The sequence below is a fragment of the Cheilinus undulatus genome, linkage group 12, assembly GCF_018320785.1.
Source record: "Cheilinus undulatus linkage group 12, ASM1832078v1, whole genome shotgun sequence".
NCBI lineage: Eukaryota > Metazoa > Chordata > Actinopteri > Labriformes > Labridae > Cheilinus > Cheilinus undulatus.
Window position 1 is genome coordinate 33,335,031 of NC_054876.1, and position 22,797 is coordinate 33,357,827.

The 22,797-nt window shown below is 39.0% G+C and overlaps 2 protein-coding genes across 3 annotated transcripts; both read left to right on the top strand.

Moving 5' to 3' along the window:
- Positions 1 to 403: 403 nt before the first annotated feature.
- Positions 404 to 9,422, top strand: inpp5kb (inositol polyphosphate-5-phosphatase Kb). Its single transcript, XM_041802124.1, has 12 exons — positions 404 to 624; positions 2,282 to 2,386; positions 2,532 to 2,640; positions 2,943 to 3,059; positions 5,068 to 5,243; positions 5,339 to 5,450; positions 5,525 to 5,634; positions 7,623 to 7,842; positions 7,928 to 8,065; positions 8,145 to 8,228; positions 8,313 to 8,417; positions 9,354 to 9,422. The coding sequence occupies exons 1-12, from the start codon at positions 404 to 406 to the stop codon at positions 9,420 to 9,422; spliced, it is 1,566 nt and encodes a 521-aa protein (XP_041658058.1).
- Positions 9,423 to 12,070: 2,648 nt separating this feature from the next.
- On the top strand, positions 12,071 to 21,025 carry nle1 (notchless homolog 1 (Drosophila)). 2 transcript variants are annotated; one of them, XM_041801393.1, is made up of 14 exons: positions 12,071 to 12,086; positions 12,209 to 12,261; positions 13,284 to 13,440; positions 13,777 to 13,997; positions 14,130 to 14,209; positions 14,315 to 14,391; positions 14,473 to 14,570; positions 16,768 to 16,960; positions 17,048 to 17,183; positions 17,538 to 17,584; positions 17,673 to 17,875; positions 18,015 to 18,174; positions 19,956 to 20,026; positions 20,122 to 21,025. In XM_041801393.1, the coding sequence occupies exons 3-14, from the start codon at positions 13,303 to 13,305 to the stop codon at positions 20,132 to 20,134; spliced, it is 1,437 nt and encodes a 478-aa protein (XP_041657327.1). In that variant the 5' UTR covers positions 12,071 to 12,086; positions 12,209 to 12,261; positions 13,284 to 13,302; the 3' UTR covers positions 20,135 to 21,025. The 2 variants fall into 2 exon arrangements, with proteins under 2 accessions (XP_041657327.1, XP_041657326.1); XM_041801392.1 differs by lacking the exon at positions 12,071 to 12,086 and having other exon boundaries at positions 12,190 to 12,261.
- Positions 21,026 to 22,797: the final 1,772 nt, after the last annotated feature.

The window sequence follows — 22,797 nt, forward strand, 5'->3', positions numbered from 1 at the left end:
TACGTACACGTTCACATGCCCGTCTCCTGCCTGCGATTATAATCCAAATCTGACTCAATCATGCCCACATTCCTGAGTCGGCCCCGCTGCTTTGTGAGCTGACGCTCTGTTGCTGCATGACCACACAGGGCCGTGACACAGAAAGGACTGCAGCAGACCAGCGCAGACCCCCAGCTTTCTGTTTTTGATCCAATTTGAAGGACCTGAATCAGAGGCTGCCTGAAGCACATGCAGAGAGATTTGTCTACCCAGGAGTCCGTTCATGTTACTTCAAAAGGCCTCACATGGCTGCAACCAAAGACATTTAAGGATAAAACCATCCAAAGGCATTTCCTTCACTGGATTTTATTTGTTTTTCTTCTGACATTGAGGAAGCTCAGGTAACACATTTCAAGATCCAAACATGGACGACCTCAGTGACAGTCTACGCCAGCGTTCAGACAGCATGAGCAGCTCCACGTCTCAGAGCTCCAGGTCCAAGATGCTCCTCCGGCAGCGCCTGTCTCAGCTGCTCACCTGCATAGAGGACATGAGCTCTGACGACGAGGCCAATGAGGAGGTTTCCCGCACGCTGGATGAAGCCTTTCAGCTGTGTGGGCGCTACCTTCCCTCAGATGCATTCAGGTCGACATGCGCACATGCTCACCACATAAAAGTTTGCACGGATACTTGTAGGAATGGTTTGGGGTCTCTTTGGCATTATAAAGAGCTTTTGTTAAATATTTTGAATCTTGTTCTACTAAACCAAAATGTAAAGACAGAAAATTGCCAAAATCTGACACCATCTGCAGCTGTAGTTTCTCAGGGCCATGTCTGTTTTCTCATTGTTTTCTGGTCTGAATTTTTATATTAGCTGATGTTTAAAGAGTACTAGAATCATCTGTGCTTCTCTTAGTTGCTCTCAATAGGTGCCATTAACATAGTATTAAATGTATTGTGATGGATTTTTTTGTCTAAATTATACATATAAGAATGTCAGTACAGGTTATACAATACTGGATAATTCAAGTAAACTTAAAATTGTGCTAAGAAGTTTGTTTTACACCGTGTCTTCTGTATCACAGCTAAAAGTAATTGAGTAGTTTTTTGGGGTACTTGTACTTTTTAATACATTTTGAAATCAGTACTTTTACTTCAACCAGAGTAACTGTGCTTTTATTTGAGTACAAGTACTGGAGTATTTGTGTATTTTTTCCACCTTTGTTGAATTTACAGTAGCACATAGAGAGAGACGGAATTGTTGAATTCTCAGTGTAAAAAACATCTCAGAGTTGATTTTAGCTCCCAAAGTGTAATTTTACCTCCATTCTGAGTGAAAAGGTCTTCAGTATTGGAGTTATTTGACAATGTTGAACCACCAGTGTTAGTTCAACTCTGATCTAGGCTCTTCCCACTACTATTTCAAATCTGGTGTGTGTGTGTTGGCAGAGTTTCCCATCATGCCCTTGGGTAGCATGTTGTGATGTGCTTACAGTTACTCTTGCTTGAGTTCTTTTTGTCATGTTTCTAGTAGATTGTTGTTTTTCATGTGAAACACATTTGCACCATGGGTGAAGTTATCCACTGAGTTAGAGCTCCCTCCTGTGACTTTGGGTGTTCTTTAAGCACACAAAGTGCATATTCTGCAGTATTTATGGCCTCTCTATGACGTTGACTCACTGTTCTTTTAAGATTTTTGTTAAGACTTGTGTGGTGTGGTGTAACTATAAGAAGTGTGGCTCAGTAAAGACTCTTCTAAAGAGTCACATTTATCTCTATATGAGTTTAATTAACACAGTCAATATTGCTGTGTATTTGACTTTATAATAGAAGTGTTACTTTACCAGAACAATCTGATTGGAGATCTATTCTATTGTTGTTCTTGCCAATAAAGAAAGATCATATTTTACTGTACAACTCCTCGGTAGCTACTCAGTACTCAGTACTTAAAGTAAACACTAAATTATATACTTTTACTTTAACTTGAGTAGATTTATAGACAAGTACTTTTACTTTTACTAAAGGCAGTTTTAACAAAGTTAAATGTAGTAGATTTGTATCTGCTTGGGTTTACTTGTGTCTGCTCAATCTTTTTTGCAACTTGATGTTATTGTAGAAGAAGTTTCTCCCTTCAGGCTTTAACCAAATAAGTAATGATAATTTTACATGGATAAAATCCTCACAGTAATGCTTATACTCTTGCGATTGATCACAGGAATAGAGGCAATGTAACTTAGATATCTAATTTTGTTTTTATTTGATAACTTTGTTTAATTATGGTAATGTTGTAACCCTCGTCCAGGCTGCACATGGTGACCTGGAACGTTGCCACAGCCGAGCCCCCTGAAGACGTCACCTCTTTGCTGCAACTAGATGTCCAGCCCCCTGCAGACCTCTATGTGATCGGGTAAATATCAGATCTTTCCAAGAGTCTGACCAAATAATAAATGTGTATAATTCAATTTTTGGGGAAGACATTTAGAAAGAAAAATACCTAAAATTATTTGTGTCCTAATGTATGCTATAAATTCCTTTGTGTTGGTGTATGACAGCCTGCAGGAGGTGAATGCCGCCCCAATAAGGTTCATCTCTGACCTGCTGGTGGAGGACTCCTGGAGTCATGTTTTCATGGACACTTTGGCACCTAGAGGTTTCGTTAAGGTAGGAGAGGAAAGCAGGAGAAAAAGTAAATAAATAAAGGATACATGTTGAATTTGTCTTTTAGAGGAACCCCTCATAGAGATAATATTTGGATCGAGCATGCTGAAACAAGCTCATAAAGTTTTACCTAACCATTTGGCCTTCTTTGAGACATACTCATCTATTTTATTCAAGCTGTATAGCTGTATATTTACATATTCTCAGTATATGTGTTTCTGCCTCTTAACAAGTTAACAAGATGATGAGAAGAACCATCCTTTATAAGATTACATAAAAGATCATGAATAAAATCTGTCTTGCAGGTGTCATCAGTGAGGATGCAGGGTTTGCTGCTGATCATTTTTGCCAAACAGGTACATCTCCCCTTCATCAGAAACATCCAGACAACCTACACTCGCACCGGCATCTTTGGCTACTGGGTGAGGAACGGCAACAACAGACAAGGCAACACTATTAAACTCTGCACACTAGGAATCCCATTGACATCAGATGCTGCAGGGTTTCAACACAATATGAAAGGCTCATTGTGTTTGAGAAGTGGAGTGTATGAGAGCTTTGACAGAGTGAAATCTCTGACAAAGAACAGTGAAAGTGCTGAGGTACACTGGGGCAAACACTCACAACATAAATGTTTGGATTTATAATAAGGTTTAAAAAAACAGTATCTATATATGAAAAGCCATGTAAACAATCCTTCTTTGTTTCAAAAGTGGTTATTAAACTACAGCATGCTTTTTACATTTTTGTAAAAAAGAAAAATTAATATGCAATATAATAATTTCAATTTTTTAAAGAATAAGGAAGACATTTTGCACAACTTCATATGTAGTATAACGGATCAGCAATCATAATTTTAAAAAAAAATCATTTGTCAAATGTCACCGATTCCTTTTTGCATTTTACCATCATAACACTCAGCAGGAATATATTTCGGGGATTCGGGGCTTTTGAAATTATATCAGGAGCTTAAGCCTCGTAAGGCCCTGTCCACACGGAGACAAATTCAGGAGTATACGCAAAAGTTTTTTGTCGTATTCGCATTTCATCCACATGGAAGCAGCGTTTTGGGTGACTGTAAACGATACTTTTTGAAAATGGGTCCCAGTGTGCACAAATCCGTAAATGACTACCGTTTCGTCTCCGTGTGGACAGCCAACCGTATCTTGCTTGAAACTATTACGTCAAACATAGTGTAGCTATCTTAAGACGCCTGCGCGGGTCCGGCCAAAACAACAATGGCGGATTACAGGGTTGTGTTCATGCTGCAGATGCTACTGAGCTTGTTATGACTTTTACAGCAAATCTGATGCTCCTTTACCACCACTGTGAAACGCATACACCATATGTTCTTAAATCCAACATGGAGATCAGCCAGAAGGCCAACTAGAAGAAAGTTTGTGTCAGTTTTCAGTATCTTTTTCTCTCTTTTGGTTTATTTCCTGGCAGCAATACAGCGCTATGTACAGGCTTGGCATATGCACTACGGCGTTTTCAGTCGTTTTCAGGAGTTCCGTGCTTTTGCGGACATTTCTTGAGACGATCCCGTCTTTACGGAAAACTTTTTCAAAATGAAACTGGAATATATCATTTTCGTCTCCGTGTGGACGGGCCTAAGTCACCCCTTTGCTCCACCAATGAACTAAGCTTAAAGGGGACATATTATACAGAAATCACTTTATCAGGCTTTCTAACAAAAAATATGTGCCCCTGGCCTGTCTACAATCCCCTCAAGTACCAGAAAAATCCATTCCCTCACCCCTCTCTTTCTCCACCTTTCAGAAAATGTGTGCTGAAACAAGCCGTTCTCAGGTTTTCCCCTCATGAGGTCATGTGGGGAGTTAGCCCCGCCCCCAGGTTTGGTTGGCCGTCCCCGCTTGGAAGATCTGATCTTAGGATCAGGAGAGCCACATCCATTAAGCCACATCCATTTCCAGAGAGGGGCAGAGTCAGGGATGGAGTCAGATAGCTCAGTAACATTTAAAGCCACAGACAGACACACACACACTCCCTCTTAGCAGGGCTGAAACAGAGAGGCATGTTTTGGGGACCTCTGAGACCAATATGAACATGTCTGAAAAGGGAAAAACACGTCCCCTTAAAAAAAAAAAAAAAACTCTTTGTGTCTTTAGACGTACGCATTTTTTTTACCAAAAGCTGCCATAAATAATGTGGAAGTCCTGCCTAAGCTCCATTATAAAATACTGTGGCAGTTAAATTGTGCACTTAAGACAGTTAGCAGGAATGTCCTTGCCATTTTTGCTAAGTAAAATCCAGACATTTTCTGGCATTGACCCCTCAGGACTTTGAATTTTTGTTCATAAGACATTGATGTCTGATTTTTGGTAGAATCCTATCAAAGTCAAAAATTCTGCTTTCATGACTGCACTGCTTTACATTATTATTCCCTCTCTCCTCTGTCTCCATCAGGGTAACAAAGGAGGAGTATCTGTGCGTTTCTCCTTCTACGGTCACATGGTGTGTTTCCTCAACTGCCACCTTGCTGCTCACATGAACTACGCTCTGCAGCGTGTCGATGAATTTGAGTACATTCTGGAAACACAAGAGTTTGACATCTTGGACACGCCATACGTCCGAGACCACAAGTCAGTAGCCCGCACAGGCGGTGCACTCTCAATACACACATGGTGTAAATTGCTTCTGGTTATTGTAAAGTAGCTAAAATGAGGCTCTCATACAGGGTGGCATTCTGTTTTGGGGACCTGAACTTCCGAATTGCAGACCATGGCTTACACTTCCTCCGCTCGTCCATCAACAGTGGACGTCTTCATCTGCTTTGGGAAAAAGACCAGGTGATTTTCTTTAATAAATACATATTCACACACATAAGAAATAACGATTACTGATACATGTCTTTGTTCTGCAGCTCCTCATGATGAAGAAGAAGGAACCTTTCCTTCAAGAGTTTGAGGAGGGGCCGTTAAACTTCAAACCCAGCTACAAGTTTGACCGTAACTCAGATACCTATGACACCAGGTAACATGTATGACCAACAAATGTGTTTCACTTACAAAAACTTCATGTATCTCAGATATCCTCTGTGCTTTTATTTCCATTTGAAATGTGCTCAGCGCTCCGAAGACTTGGTTGCGTTTTAAGTAAGAGACTTGTTTTTTGTCTGTGTTGCATGCCCCACATTCCCTCAGTTCTTTGTCACTGCACCATCTGTCCCTTTCCCTGCAGTGTTTACCAGCACGTCTTTAGCTCACACCCAGACAGAAAACAAACAGAAACCAAAGGAAGTAAACCCTGATTGTAGCTGAAGTTGGGAGCAGCTCTTTTTTGCAAGTTATATCAGTTCTTAAACTAGCACACTGTGTGTCTCTCTCAGCAAGAGCACTGTGGCTCTGCCCCTAACCATGTACAGACCCAGGCCCCTGCAGCGCTGCAGCACCACCCTCTTCTTCCTCCTCACCTCCCTCACCTGGGGGCTGCTCTCTGTGTGGTTGGGGGCCTGGTACAGGGAGCTAGACCCAAAAAGGTGGGTGTCTCCATAGATACACCCAGTAGGAATAAGTTAAGTTCCCCTTTATATAAATATTCACCTTGATGGTTATCTTTGTATGACCTTTAATTATTAAAAATGGAGACACAGCTTTGATGAAAAACTCCAAGGGGTTTACAGAACACATGAAGTTGAATTTCAGACATGATCTGCAAATTCATTACACCTTAGCAAACCCTCTCCTACACCCAGACTCCCACTGGGTCATTAATGTTTCACCTGTCACAGTAAATGTGCTCATATAAAGCTTAAATACCATTTCCAGTGGTATTGCCACCCCACTATTCCTCCACAGCATGCTACACTGAAGTATTAGCTCTGCGCTGCATGTGTGTGCAACTCATAGACTGTATATTAAGATGGACAACCAACAGCCTTCTGGGAGTGAAGCCTAAACATTTGGAGCACAGTAATCTGTAAGCAGTGCGCCCATGTTCATGATGTCAGTTTGGTTTTCAAAGACGTCAACACTCTCACAGCAGCAAAATGCCAGAAAGAAAGTTTTAGCAGCTTGCAAGTACATTTTAAATGTCTTTTTCCCTCTAGCATTAATGTAATACTAAAGGTTGTCATCATAAATTTGTAATGTACGCAAGAGTGCCCAAAAATATGCTGCCATTTTATATAACTAGTATGATTTATGCTAGTTATATTAAAGAATAACCCAGGGGCCCTTAACCACTTTAACCAGCCCCTGAATACACATCACAGAAGTTTTTTTCTACCTTGATTTCTGTTGTTGCATAATTCAAGCTACATATGTAGAGAATACTTTAGAAAATTATTATTTCAGAAATAATATATGAAAATATATCAATGCAATATGAAACAGATATACATGCATGGGATTTTAGCAGTATTTTGTATGACTATCATGGAGATCAGACTGGCAGAAATTAGACAAGTTGGGTTTTTTGTGTAGAACTCGTACTAGTTTTGTTGTTATCATGCTAATTTATGTCAAAATGTTCATCTCTCTGTGTATTTTATAGTTATTTGATGTGTTGAAGAGAAAATGTAACATAGTGACTGACAGCTCTGCTAATGAATGCAGTGCTCTGCAGCATCCTCAACCAGATTAGCAGAGCAGAGGAGAAAAAGCGAGAGAAAGCAAGCAGATCAAAAACATACAAATCAATCATTGAACTTTTTATAACCTCAAGTGTTGACTCTGACCAGGGCAGAAGGTTGTAGCATCAGTTCCACAGTTCCAGCTCCCTTTTTTACATGTCTTTGTTCCAAATGGCATCACCATGGAATTAGGTATTTTGGCTTCACTTTTGTACAACAGAAGGAGATGGATGTATTCTGTCCATGTTAATATATCATCAATAGTGTGACTTGCTCTGTTTTCAGTAGTTTGGAAACAAAGAGTTGTAGATAAGTTTGACATGGAGTTGTAACCACTCAGGTAAGCATTGGTGGAAATTGTGGAATGATCTTTTACTGCTTCACTCAGTGGTAAGAAGAGGAAACCTGCCTGGACAGATCGGATCCTGTGGCGCATCAAGCCCAAAACTCCTCTATCAGAGGACAGTGAGGAGGGTGAGAAGGCGTCAACTTCTGCCGATGATGAAGTTGATGAGTATCCACTCCTCGTCACACAGGACAAATACACCAGTGACATGAGCTACGGGGTCAGTGACCACAAGCCTGTCATTGCAACCTTCAGCCTGGAGGTGAGAGCAGACCCACTGATAAAACCATGCAACCCTGCTGCTCTTCTCAACTAGTTTTTCCTGATCTTCTTCTTGTTTTCTGCAGCTGAGGAAGCACTTTGACACTCCACTGGTGCACATTTCTCCTCTGGGTGTTTGGAGCGCTGATCAGGATGCCCTACTTACCTACACTGTCCAAGAAGAGTTCGAGTCCTCCACATGGGACTGGATCGGCCTCTACAAGGTAACAGCAGTGAAATAGAAGAGACAATAATTATTATAACACCAGATCAATCTGAAGAGATTAAATTGTTCTCCTACAGGTGGGATTCAAGAGTGCATCTGATTACGAAACCTTTGTTTGGGTCAGAGAGGAAGACTGGGCTGAGATAAATGAAGTCATACAGGTAATGTGCAAAAGAGGCATGCATATCATTATTGCACAAAGGATGCCTGTTTAATATAAGTTTATAAATATGTGTGCTTTGCAGATATCAGTGGATAAGAACGAGATCCCTCTGCTTGGTGGACAGTACGTATTGGGCTATTTCAGTACAAACATGCAGAGCATCATTGGCCTCAGTGCAAACTTTCAGGTAAGATTATAACCAAAATAAAATGTGTCAGTTTCTTGATATCATTTTCAATAAAATTATCTTGCTGTCAAAGTCCTAAAAAACTAATTTTTGGCACATGAATATTTTAGGTATTGCTAGTGGGAGAATTAGAGGGTTTTACTAACACTGGCATCGTGATGCTAGATAGGATGAAAAACACTGTACCTTACTTTTTATTTTGGACATAACAGTCCATATCATCATAAAACTTCAACTATATAATAAGAAAACAAAGAAAACATTGACACTGATAAAACCATTATCAAGGAATACAATCACTCTATTTTACTCATCCTGTGTTGAAAAAGGAAAAATTATCTACAGTGTTTCCAGAAGTAAGAGGAAAACTTTGTATGATGATCTTTCCAAGTATTACTTGGAAAGTTGGAGCATTGGATAAGTACAATAATTCACTCCCTGGGATGTTTTATCCTTTCATTGATTTTATAAAACAATCCTGGTCAATATAATTTGGCTTTTTTGGAAGAAAATCTTTGATATCAAAGTGAAAACAGATTCTTACAAAGTTATGTCAATTAGACAAAACATGCAGTCACTTACTGTGCATTATATATTTATTTCCTTGGTAGAAATCTGTTTTCACTTTGACATTAAATAGGTTTTTGTTTTGTAAGTTATTTTTTGGAAAAAAAAATATATTGATCATGACTGATTAATAAAATCAATGAAAAGGTAAAATATTCAAGGGATAAATACTTTTATAGGCACTGTATGATTTAAAATGCATAATAAATTGCATTAAACTTCCTGAAAAGAGTAGTTATGCCACAGCTGTTTAATTGAATCACAAAATATAGTAAAGATACTGATTTAGGTTGTCATGTATTTTTTGTAGAAAGAAGTGATTCTGTTGGATGTTTGGTAAAAGGATCTCATTTTGTTTCTACCTTGCAGATCCTGGAGTCAAAGCGGGCCGTCATGGAAGGCCTCGTTCCCGAGAACATGAACGGGCTCGACAAGTAAAGACCAAATCAGCGCTGTGCCACATCTTATTCATTAACACATCAACCTATTCTTCTCCCCTGATAATTAAAAGAATTTATTTTTCATAAATGCCCCACATCATCTCCATCATCTACCCAGAGAAAAGTCCTAAAATGTTCTTCCATTATATAGACTGGTGCCTTCTACTTGTTATTCCTACTTTTTAGGGGTTCACATTCGGTTGAACTCACTCTTGCTGGAAAAGTTTTTCTACTGGAAAACTTTATTGCTGTAATGAGTCCCAGCCGGCATATCCACAGGCCTTTTCTGCCTGTTAGAGCAGAAAATACACGAGAAAAAAGTTTTTAAAAGTATTGGACATGCAGGTCATAGTGGGTCTTTATAAAGTTGTAATTGGAGATAGATTTAAACGTTTTGTTTTTTTCTACAGTGCAGAGGGTTGTACAATATAAAGCTCAGAAAATGTTATGCTGATGCGGGCCATCTGGAGTGACTAGTCAGTAAGATACACCTTTTCTAAAGCTGGTCATGGATTATTTTTAACTGGCATGGGAGAAAGATTTAGAATATAATGTGGATAATGATGTAGGCTTTAGCCATTTATTATGTTAACGTATTCTTCTTGTGTATGTGATTATATAAACCAATGTGTACCATGAAAGCTTCTGAAATAGGGGGCAGAATCATAGTAAGATTATTTTTGTAATGAAGATGGATTTAAAGTTTTAAAGACTTTGATTATTATTTATCTATGTTGTTCTACACCTCTAGTTGTAGCTTTTCACATCAATCTATCAAAAGATGCCTTTCTATTCAAAAACAAAAGTGTTGGTTGTTGTCAAAGAAAACAAACGTATCAGATTTCTGTGTCCTGTGGTTATGCATGTTGAAGTGCAATTGTGTGTATTTGTTGACTGATTGATATGTTGATTGATAGAGAGGACAACGTCAAAGCAGCAGAAATACCTGATGTGTAGTGGCATTATGTTTCATTTTTTTAGAATGAAATAAATGAGGTAGATGATTCTTATGTTTTGTTTTCTCATTCCTTTTCTCTCCTTTGTGATGAAAATGTCAGAGATATAATTAAAACAGAAAATTGCACCTGACTGTGAAAGATTACTGACATATTACTGAAAGGTTTATCCATTAGTTATTATAACATATTTTTATCACCATATGTCTGGCTTATCAGTCATGTAAGAAAGAGATCAAAGGTAAATGATAATACAGTACTGTGACATTGAAACATTTGTATATAATATTGTTGTATGACATAATTTTACTAAGGACTTCTCTGGCATCACTGAACTATAACATGTCTCACTGTTAGTGTATGATGATCAATCTTCATACTTTTACGTACTTGGACAATTTACACCATGCTTAAATGTATTTTCCAAAACTATGAGGAGTTTCAACTGCTTAAATGGAAAATAAATATATCAGTGACAGAGGCGGGCTTTACCATTGGGTAAATGTAAGCAATTTCCTTGGGACCTGACCACTGGGGCCCCCCTGAACACATGACTAAATTAAAGGCCTTGTAAAGTGAAATCCAAAATTAGTCTTAACACACTAGATATGTTGGAATATGGTTGCTGTAAGCATGTGAAAATACTGAGAGCTACATGTGACTGAATTTTGTTGGTATCATAACAGAGATTTGAGTCAGAAAACGGACTTTGTCTCCTCTCAGGCACTGAGCCAGGTAGCTGTGCTCTGATCATAAGGTCAATTTAAGGTCAAGGGGCAGGCTAATGGCATAAGTACTTTCCTCCATTCAGATTGTAGCATTTTTTAAATCCGGGAGGATTTCTCCTGAGTGGGCGTGGCTTCACCTCATTCAAGAGACAAGCCCACACCATCCTAAAGCAGATTTTAATGCCTCATTTTTCATGATTTTAAAGCTTAATTAACTTAAGGATGTTTAATTCAACTGCAGTTGTTGACCTTAGGTTTTTAACACAGTGACCTGTCATAAAACAAACCTAAATACAGATTTATTTTCACTTTACAGGATCTTTAACTTTGTCTCCTGCACCAGCCTGTATTTTGTCCATTTAAGATTTAAGGCGTTACAAAAATTAATTTAAAGCATAAAACATAAAGTAAACTTGGTCATATTATAGTGGCATTAAAGCTTGACATATTAAAAACGTAAACATCTGTGTGATCATTCTTAGTTTTTCATTAAAATACCACCAAAAACAAGTTATTTTGTGTAACTGTTATTTTAACATTTTTTTTTACAATACATACTATATCAAATTATTAATAAAATAATATATTTGGAGTTTTTAGAGGTTATGGTTGGAAACATGAACATGAAATAAACATGCATTTTTAGTGCAACATATTTTTGTTGTCATTTGGTTACCAGATGTCCATGTAGAGTCTCTGAAATTAACATGTTTAAATCTGCCTGGACATTTCTGCAAAAAAACATTGCTATACAAGCTTTTTAGTTTTTGTATCAAGTTACAAGCATAGACATCATATACGTTTATACGTATATGATGTCTATGATTACAAGTAGGACTAGATTTAATGGAAAATAACTCAAAAGGAAAGAGAACAATGGATGTGGAGGGCCCCATGTCTGTACTGGCCTCAGGCTCCAAAATTGCGTTTAAATTTTCGATGTCAACTCATGACAGATATCTTTAAAAATTAGGAAGGGTACGAAATGATTTAAAGGGCATATCAAACATCCATCTTGACGCTTTATTTACTTTCCCATAATTCATTGCGCGAGAGCGCTCGGTGGCATGACAACTCAGTTGAGTTTCTCCCCTCTATAGGCTCTTTGGTTGTACACACGTGGGGAGTTGAGCACATCGATACCTCGCTAAAGGTAAGGATTTTGGAACAGTTGTGCGTTCACCCGCAAATAAAATTCAAGGGAAAGTGAATCAAAACAGATATATGAGCAGACGACCGTTATACATTGACTGTTAAAGGTTGTTAGACGTCTAAAACACCGGCTAAAAACATGCTAGCAGGGCTAGCTCTAAGTTTTAGCATCATGTAGCACAGTTGACAGTGTGATGCTAAAGCAAACCGCTTCACGACTGAAAGTTAAGAGTCTGAAAGCTCATATAATCACACTGTAAACGGGGTTTATAATGTGTTCTCCTTTGACCAATTCTCTCAGTTAACGTTAGTGATAGATATTTTCTAACATTATTGTACTCCCCCAGAGATATAATGACTGACAGCATCTTATTTCCAGCTACATTCAGGTTATTGAAAGGATTCTTACTGTACGTTATCTTACAGTATTGTCATTGTTTCCTTCAGTTTATCACCTGTTAATCCCGACATACAACAATCAGCGAGGGGCAAGATGTGTCCATACTGTTAATGGTTTGAACAGGTGCAGGAAAAGAAAATAGCATGCCAACAAGCAGACAGAAACAGTAATATCCAGGGCTTCTTTTTTCCACAAGCCACAGTTTTCTTGTTAGAAATAATGTTTTAAATGATTGAGACTGACTATGGCATTTTAACATTTACTTGAACTAGATCTGCAATCTATTGAAATGAAAACTGTATTCTCAGTTTTAAAATATACTGTTTCATTTACCATGGAGAAAACACAAACTGGCTAACAAAATCTCACATTTTGCACCCTGCTAACAGCCAAGCACAGTCAGATTGAAGCACAGGATGTGTTAACCATAACTTCAATGTGCAGATACAAAGTGAACATCCTCTAAATGTGTGACCCTTGAAAACAACATTCCACTTATTACATATTTATATAGATTAAAAATATTGTAGTCATTTTTTTTAATGATTGGTTCTTTAACATTTATCTTGCGTCATGCATATGATGTGTTGTGTTAGAATAATTAAAGATTTGTTGATGTTCAGGGACTGAACCAGTCTGAGGATGTCGGGTGAGGATGTGGAGCGGCTGTTGATCCAGTTTCAGGATGAGGAGGGGGAGGTCCTGGGTTCACCTTTCGATGTTCCTTTGGACATCACCCCAGACAAACTACAGCTTGTGTGCAATGCACTCCTACAGAAGGTAACAAGCTGCCACTAACCAGAGGCTACCTCACTGAAATAAGAAGAACATAAATGTATGCCAGTCTCCTCACTCTAAACTGTGACCAATCTGACACCATGACTAGTCCAAAATCCTTCACCAAATTCACTCAAAACTTCAGATGCACCATTGTCAGCTTTACCATATTTTTATTTCCACATGTCCAGAGTTTTGATTTATCTTTTGAGAGCTACTTTTGCTTTGCTAAGCATACCACCTAACTCAGAAGAACCACCTGTTTCCATCTTAAAAGAAAAAGTCTGAATTCCCTGGGAATAGATCCCAAGTTAAGTTTCGCTTGTTGTTCTGCTGTAGGAAGAGCCAGTTCCACTTGCATTCTTTGTTCGTGGAGAGGCTGAGGTGGTGTCCAGTCTGGGGTTGTGTGTGAAGGCTCTCGGGGCTGAAACAGAGCAGGTTCTGCCTGTGGTTTACCAGCCTCAAGCTGTGTTCAGGGTCCGAGCTGTAGCCCGATGTACGAGCACACTACAGGGACACACGGAGGCTGTCATCTCAACTGCCTTCAGCCCCACTGGGAAGTAAGTAAATCAGAAAATGAATGCCCCCTTGTCTTCACTTTCTTGTTCTGCTTTTCAGTTCTCTGTTTCATCTAAGAGCCTCGCTGAGAAGGTGAGAAAGGCTTTAAACTAAATTGTCCTTGTGTGTTGCAGATACCTAGCCAGTGGTTCAGGTGATACCACAGTGCGTTTTTGGGACTTGACAACTGAGACGCCTCACCACACAGCCAGAGGTACAACGTCATGTCTGCTGTTCATTTGAATCTGCAGTGGAGCCACATGAACACATCTAATCAATGGATTTAGACACTGCTGAGCTGAATTCTGCTTTATTTCAGGACACACACATTGGGTACTCAGTATTGCCTGGTCACCTGATGGAAAGAAATTGGCTTCGGGATGCAAGAATAGTCAGGTTTGCTTCTAGTTCACATTCATTGTTCTGATGAATCCTGTGGTAATGTTGTTTGTAATTTTAATGGTGTTGTTCCTATAGATCTGTCTGTGGGATCCAGTGACAGGCACACAGATGGGAAAGACTTTGACAGGACACACCAAGTGGATTACTTGGCTCTGCTGGGAGCCTCTCCATCTGTGAGTGCTTTTTTCTCATTTCATGTTTTTGCAATTTTTCCTGTCCAAACTTTGAAAACCCATCTTTTTCACTGAAAATTACAGGTGTTAATAATAGCCAGAATGATGGCTGAAAGTTTCCTAGCTGCCTCATTTTTTTGTCTCTTGGTTGTTTGACTTACTGTATACTTGAACGTTCCTGCACCATGATTGATGTCATTATTTATCCCAGTACACTCCATAATGCCAGTCCTTGCTTTGTACAAAAAAGGTCCTTTAATTGATTAAGCCAAGGCAAGTTGGGAGGCACATATGGTTAAGCAAAAAAATAAAAAGGATTAAAAGGGTTTAGAGGTCAAAGCAAAAATTGTTAGGTTAAATTGCACCTCATTCTTGAGTTAATAAAAAGCATTACTGTGACAAAATGAGGGAGAAAAGCTGTTCAGATCATGATAAAAGGCGGGGCCTTATGTGTTTTGTCCATTATACCGTCATAGTATGTGGAGTGACGATTCTTTTGACCTATCAACAGGTTGCAGAGAGTCTAGCGCCACTCTTTAGGGATGCAATAGATATAAGGGGGGTAACGTTTTACAGAGGTCATGGTTAGATCCATACATCAGTTTCAGGGTCACAGTTCAGTGCAACTTTGGTTTATCGATTAAAAAAAAAAGTCAAAGTCCAAGATTTATAATTCTAGATGTTCCTCACTTATTACTTTTTCTTTTACTAACATTAGTGCAGCTAAAACATGTTTTACATGTTCAAAATATGCATTTGAATCAATCACAGTATTTTCTTCTATTTAGTGCCATTAAGAACTGTCTTTGGTACTGCCTGTGTCATATTAAACATGAAGTAAAAAGAGGAAAACAAAATAAATATGCAAAATGAAAGCTAGGCTTTCTATTGTTTTGGGAAAACTGCATTAAAGCTTGTTGAAAAAAGAGGATGGGATGTTACAAAAGAGCCAGAGAAAAGCGCCTAAAAGCAAGCTTGTAGTCACTGGTCTCTACTATTAACAGTCTGTGTATAGTCTTTAACATGTATTAGCAGCAGTAATACCTTCAGCCCTCTCTGCTTTTACATCCAGGGGCTTTTTAAAAACAGTGCAGTGATGAGGAGAGGGCAGGAGCCAACTTTTCTTCTTTGTCTGTTTTGGTATGCTGGCTACTTCCTTTTCTTCATTGTTGGTTTAATAGCAGTCTCTAAACACTAGTCAGCATTACTGCCACCTAGATTGACCAGTAAATATTGTCGCATTTCTTTTCTTGTCTCTTTTCTAATGATTTGGACGCATTTGTCGTGTGACTACTCACACCGAACTGTGACCCCCTACCGTGACAGTCCGGGACGAATACAAAAACCATTATAGCTCCAATAGGTACGCTTGGTACCTCAACATAAGTATGTCAGAAGAATAGGGAAGTACCTACTTTTGACAGTGAAAATGCACATAATTGTGTACCATACTAACAAACTGAACTAGACTGCTGAGTGGATATGCAGCTCTTCGGCAATTTACTCTTTTTGGAATGTTATGTAGAAAGAAAATTCTGAGGATTTGGAATATGCAGATTAAACATGATGCTTTTCATTGGTTCTTATGTTAGAGTATTTAGCAGAAAGTGTCCAGTTAAGCTCAGACCTAAAAACAGCACTTGTGGACAAGGAAGTGCAGCAGTAGATGCAGCATACGATTAATGTGGCATTGCAACAATATCTCATTTTGACTCAAGAGATTGCAGTGCTTTAAAAAAAGACAAAATGTTCAGTCCTTTGTTAATTTGCTTGTAAAATTCACATTACAGTGGCTTGACAACAATTTTCCATACCTAGACCAAATTAAGGAGAACTGCCTGAGTGTATTTTTGATGATTTCTGCATTGTTGTGAGTTTGTCATTTAAGATTGAGGAGCTATATACAGGACTTGGGTTCTGCCTCTGTTTTTGTTGTTTTTTTTGTTTGTTTGTTTGTTTTTGTTTTGTTTTTTTGCATGTAGTATCTGATACGTCCCCTGCAGATGACAAGAGAGGAAGACAGTTCTGTTGGTTCCCTCCTGTTATTGAAAATTGATGAGACTGTATTGTGTTCCAAAAGCTGTTGAAATAGAAAACAGCCAAGATCTGACATCTTGATCGCTCACGAGATTTTATGTTGGGGAATTAACATCATCCTACCCTAATTTACTGACTCTTTGATCTGCCTCCCTTTCAGAAACCCAGAGTGTCGGTACTTAGCCAGTAGCTCTAAGGACGCCTCAGTACGAATTTGGGATACAGTGTTGGGACGCTGTGAGAAGATCCTGACTGGTCACACTCAGTCAGTCACATGTGTGAAGTGGGGAGGAGACGGACTTCTGTACACTTCTTCACAGGACAGGACGGTCAAAGTGTGGAGGGCAAAAGATGTATGCGTGTTTTATTGCTACAATCAGAATGATTTGAATGAAGAGATAATTGGTAGTAATTTTTTATTTCTGTATTTTTGATTAAAGGGCGTCCAGTGCCGGACTCTGCAGGGTCACGCCCACTGGGTGAACACCCTGGCTCTCAGCACAGACTACGTCCTGCGAACTGGAGCTTTTGAACCTGCAACTGCCACCATCAACCCCCAGGACCTCACTGGAACATGTAAGGAGAACAAAACGTTTGGATTCTGAACTGAACATTACAGACTTGACAGTCGAGAGGTTTTCCTGCTAAGATTTATTTTTCGAAAAGACATCTTCCTTCAATCAATCAATCAATCATACTTTATTTATAAAGCGCTTTTCATACATAACATGTAACTCAAAGTGCTTTACATAAACAAAATAAAAACATTCCCTCAAACCCACCCACCCACCCACCCCCACCTTTTGTTTAACATAGACCATTAAAGTCATTCCTTCACACCCACACACCCGCAACCACCCTATCCCATTATCAACCACCCCACAGACAACCAACCAACCAACAACCTTAACCAAGTCTTTTTTCCCATAGTGGAGGAGCTAAAGGAGAGAGCTTTGCAGCGGTATAATAAAGTCAGGGTAAGTTCTTTTTCTGGCCTCTGTTAAAGTGTTCCAGTCTGTTTGAATCTGTTGTGTCAATAAAGTTCCTTCTGTTCTCGTGTTGCAGGGTCAGGCTCCAGAGCGCCTTGTTTCCGGCTCTGATGACTTCACATTGTTTCTGTGGAATCCTGCAGAAGACAAGAAGCCTCTTGCCAGGATGACTGGCCACAGTGCTTTGGTCAATGAGGTGCTGTTCTCCCCAGACACCAGGCTCCTTGCCTCTGCCTCCTTTGACAAGTCTATTAAAATCTGGGATGGACGCACAGGAAAGTAAGAAAAACGCAGAACATGAAAGCGCATTTTATCTGGTCGATTAAACCAGCCGATGTGTAATACTGCTGTTGTCCACATGGTGGTGCCATAAGCTTAAGATTTGTGTATGTCTCTGCTTGTTGCCTTTGACCCAAAGGTACCTGATGTCTCTGCGTGGACATGTGGGGTCTGTGTACCAGGTGGCATGGTCTGCAGACAGCAGGCTGCTGGTGAGCGGCAGCAGTGACAGCACACTTAAAGTCTGGGACGTAAAGACTGGGAAGCTGAACATGGACCTGCCAGGCCATGCTGATGAGGTGAGATATAATATTTGAATTTTTGTATTTCCCAAGTCACCCCAAGTGCATAAAACACATGAACAAATCAACTACTATGGACCTTCCAGACCATGGCAATGAAGTGAGGGAAAGAAAATAAGATCTTCCACTAGTGTCAATTTTTTTGTGAAGTTGTGAAACTTAAATATGTGAAATTGACCGACATTTACTGCATTGGTGAGGTCAGTTTTGCAGAGATCATGAGACAGGCTGAATCTGATGAGAGCAGGAGAGAGAGAGGTTGGCCCACAGTAAACAAATTAAGAGAAACTATACAGCTGTTCATCTCCTTTACTTTACGCTGCACTCTGTCTTCTGTGAATACACAATGCGTGCCCACAATTGGTGCGTGCACTGCGGGTTTATCTGCCTTTACATATTATGACATAACATCATGACACACCTGCGACCTGCAGCGGTGCACCGTTAGTGTGCCCTGTTAGTTACACGATAAGGTGACCTATGAAAAAACACTTAAATTTGCCTGGTTACACAAAGAGTCTGAGGCCTCACTCAGGTCTTAGTGCACGATAAAGTCCATCACACCATTAAATCAGGACAGTCACATGATCAGCACCATGGACAGCACCATAACAGTAACAGTTTAGAGGGCATTATTCTACTCTCTTAATTCCGTCTACCAAGTATAGAGCTGAAGTAGGAAAACAATTTACAAGAATATTACATGATATGACAGACCACACAAACCCACATCCACAATTTGCATGCATTAAGAGAAAGCATGTTCAAGAGGGCTAGTGTCAGCGATTTTAATGCATTAGTCATGATGAAATACAATGATTTACTTTTTTATATGTGATTATGAATGCAGGCTGAAAGAAAAGCCAAAATATGAAACAAATATACTACTGACTTGATAACGTGTTTCTTGCTTGTTTTGAAATTCATTATGTTCATTTAATGTTTTATTAATGTTTTGCTAGTCCTTCACACTGAAAATTAAGTATATTTATACCGTCACTATTTAGCTGTTGAGGCCAGACTCACTTTAGGAGGTGATGAGGGATGGATTGATTTCAGTTATGATGATAAGGAAGAGGAAAACAGAGCAGAAACTAGCAAAGGAGCACTGATGGGTACAAGTACAATGTACTTGCTATAGGCAATCATAGTATCACTAGAATTTAATATAAGATTAAGTCATGTATATCTGGCAGCCTTTACTCATCGGAGGTCGGTTGTTTCTGTCCCCTATTATTTGCTTTGATTTGATGATGAGCTGAGTCGATTGGGTCTGGGTGCCACTCTTGAGTATTTTTCTTTTACAGTCCTTCATCATTTGAGAATGAAAAAGTAGCATAAATTATTGTAAGTAAAGTAACTTTCATTTTTTATAATTAAAAAAAAATGGAAATGTACTTTGTCCTTTTTGATTCATCTCTTTTAACAACATCAGTATGTCACTAAAATTAAAATATGGTGACATCTTCATGGCATGTGTGTCACAGAAGTCAGCCACGCTCTGGATTACGTTTAAATTTTTTGTATGTCTTGTTTCTTCTGAAGTGCAGAGAAACACCAAAGCAAATGAAATATGATAATTTTGTAATCTATACATAATAACGTATATGTGAATATTCTCAGCTACAGAGAGTCTGTAGGGCTGAAATAGTGCTAGAAAACAACAGTTTTCAAAGTCCACTTGTCTGTCATTATCATAGATGTGGCCAGATTTGAGATAAAATGCACATTTTTCTTTTTTAATCGTTTACCAATCACACCTTTGCTTGTGTTTGTAGGTGTTTGCTGTGGATTGGAGTCCTGATGGACAAAGAGTAGCCAGTGGCGGAAAAGACAAATGTCTCAGGATGTGAGTCCACTAAATACGAACCATCTTTATTTAATTATGTTTCATTCCTAATATTTCTTCATGCGTAACCCTTTGGCTTTTTGCTTTATTTCCAGATGGAGAAGGTAACCAGGCCTCTGTTCCTCACTCTAATTTTGGCTGTGGATTTAAAGTATTCTACTGCTGAGCGGCCTGACAGCTGGAGCAAAGGTGGCTAGACTGAACCTAATCCCAAGATGGCTTTAATACTCAGTGGTGCGAAGATACTCCAATCTGTTCAGGATGCAAATGAACTCTCCAGGTTTGAAATCATGGAAATATTAGCAGTGTAAGACAGGCAAGGTTTTTAAATAAACCTTGAGATCAAAGCCAGTTGGAGATGCACTGTAATGAGTACAGTGTTTGCAGCCCTGACAAAAGTGTATCTAAATACATTTTTGAACACATCAGACCCTTCTTTTTATTTTTTAACACAGATCTATATTGATGATCTATGATCTATGATGGTGATCTATATTCAGACACAATATGCAGTTACATTAGATCAGGAATATTTAGGCTATTGTGTCTAATTCTGCAGAGATCATACTTTCTAAAGAAATCCAAGCACCTGCACAGGATTGAACCTGCACATGAGGATGTTTTCCTCAGCAGCATGCATGCCCTGTGCTTCACCAAAAGCCTTAACTAGATGAATGGCAGACCGTGCCTGACGTGCACTTGTGGGGGAACAGGTGGGAGCACTAATACCTTTCCTCTGTGATGTCAGTGTCAACCACGCTCGCCCTGCTCCTTCAGCCCTTAATCTCCTCTGTCCTGCGATCAGCAAAAGCCTCAGCCTGCTGGTTTTTCCAGCCACTGCGGTGAAGCCAAATGCCAGCAGCTCTGAACTCTATGGGCCACATCCTGTTACGGACAAAAACAGGTCCACCTTTCCATTTAGAAGACCAGTTTGTTTCTAAAGTGTAACTAAATTTGTGAATATTTACTATGAATAAATGTTTTCAATCCAAACATCTACTAATAGAGTCAGAAACCTTTGTTTATCCAGTTTGCATGTTTGACCATATGAAATTTCTTTCCCTATTGATTTTAGGAAAATTAAACCTATGAAGCCACCATATTGGATGTAATCTTGATCTTTGATCATTTTTCTCAAATCTTGCCAGCTGTCTTCTCTATTTGCATTCAATACAACCCAATTTAACTTAAATGATAGATATTAAATCTAGAGTGAAGCATGGCCATTAGGAATAAATATATCTTTACTCTATTAAATTGATTAAATGTGAGTATGCCATCAATACGAGGGAATGATGAAAGGAAGCCTCTTACAGATAACCTTGCAAAGCAGATGGATACGCACGTTTCCTTGTTTTTCACTGGCGTGCAAAGCTCCCATCTGAACCGTTTAGGCCTGGTTAGAAAGTGACAGGACCAATCAGCAACGAGGGGCAGTACTTTCAGGCACAGCAGAGTTGTGATGTAAACAAGCAGCAGCAAGAGCTGGTGCAATTATGGAGGAAGAGATTAGCGTGGATGCTGCTAAAGCGCCAGTTTTATCAGGACTTGACAACATTTCTTTGTTTAAAGAAGAACAAAGAACAGCAGTGTGTTTTCTTTTCAGAAATGACAAAAGTCGAGTACTTACATGTCTATAGTCGCTGTGTTTCACATTATTCCTCAGTAGCCGTGCAGGCGCAGCTTGATAGCGGCTACGTCACGTGTTTTATTGCTCTGATTGGCCCTTAGAGGTGATAGAACGTTCACCTAAACAAACCCCAAGTTTTTTTCAAGGCCTCTGCCTTGAGATGTTTCCTATTGACACTTTCCCAGATGGATGTGTGAAACAAATCCATCTGGCGTGTCAGGTTATCTTACAGACATAAGAGGTGCAAATTCAGTGAGCCAGTATGATTGGTAATAATTATGTATGTGCTTGTCCACATATTTATAGTTTTGTCAAATATCCCGTGAAGTGAATAACATTTTAAATAACATATGCTTATAAAGCACTTGAACTAGCAAAGTTATAAGGGCCTAAATCAAATGGCAAACAGAATCTCTTTCATTACAGAGACAATCTTTAAACATCGAAAACAAAAAACATAAGTAATGATTTCTGAGAAACATGGATACTAACAATATAACCGACTTCTAGTATTAGTACAACTAAAACATGCCTCTTTCTCTGAAATTAAGCTGATTGGTCCAGAAATTCTCTGACTGGGAACAAGCATTTCAACTTGCAGCTTTGCAGATGGATCCACCTGATGACAGACATGGTATCTGGCCGGTGCATCTGCTTTGCAGGACAACCATTGCCAGTTGTGTAATCAAGGCAGTGTGCAGGAGATTTGTGGCAATTTAAAATGAGAAATTGAACATTGGGTGCCTAATAATACTATTCCTGTGGCCATGCTATGTTAGATTTTAACTTAAGTCCTACTGAAGTTATGAAACTGGGTATCATGACAAAAGTACCTTGTTTTGAAAGGGTTTTTCTGTGAATACATGAACCTTTACCCTACTTAAGAATCATCTGAATAATGCCAAAAATCATTATATTTATGTCTTGACACACATTTTGACAATCACACAATGTAGACATTTTATCCACAAGTTTATTGAAAGCATGTTCTATCTAAACATGTTTCCATATCCGATCAACTCATACTTTGGAGCATTGATTTTATAAATGAAGGTTTCTCATAAACCAACAGTTTTCTTCCACACACACAAATCCTTCAATCTGCTTAACAAAACCTTTGATAGTATCACTGATCATAACG

Excerpts from the sequence above, each read along its gene's own strand:
- inpp5kb (XM_041802124.1), top strand. The coding sequence starts at position 404 with ATGGACGACCTCAGTGACAGTCTACGCCAGCGTTCAGACAGCATGAGC. Across the intron at positions 2,641-2,942 it reads CACCTAGAGGTTTCGTTAAG|GTGTCATCAGTGAGGATGCA; the intron begins GTAGGAGAGGAA and ends TCTGTCTTGCAG. Across the intron at positions 7,843-7,927 it reads TTGCAACCTTCAGCCTGGAG|CTGAGGAAGCACTTTGACAC; the intron begins GTGAGAGCAGAC and ends TGTTTTCTGCAG.
- nle1 (XM_041801393.1), top strand. The coding sequence starts at position 13,303 with ATGTCGGGTGAGGATGTGGAGCGGCTGTTGATCCAGTTTCAGGATGAG. Across the intron at positions 14,571-16,767 it reads TGCTGGGAGCCTCTCCATCT|AAACCCAGAGTGTCGGTACT; the intron begins GTGAGTGCTTTT and ends CCTCCCTTTCAG. Across the intron at positions 17,184-17,537 it reads CCAGGACCTCACTGGAACAT|TGGAGGAGCTAAAGGAGAGA; the intron begins GTAAGGAGAACA and ends TTTTTCCCATAG.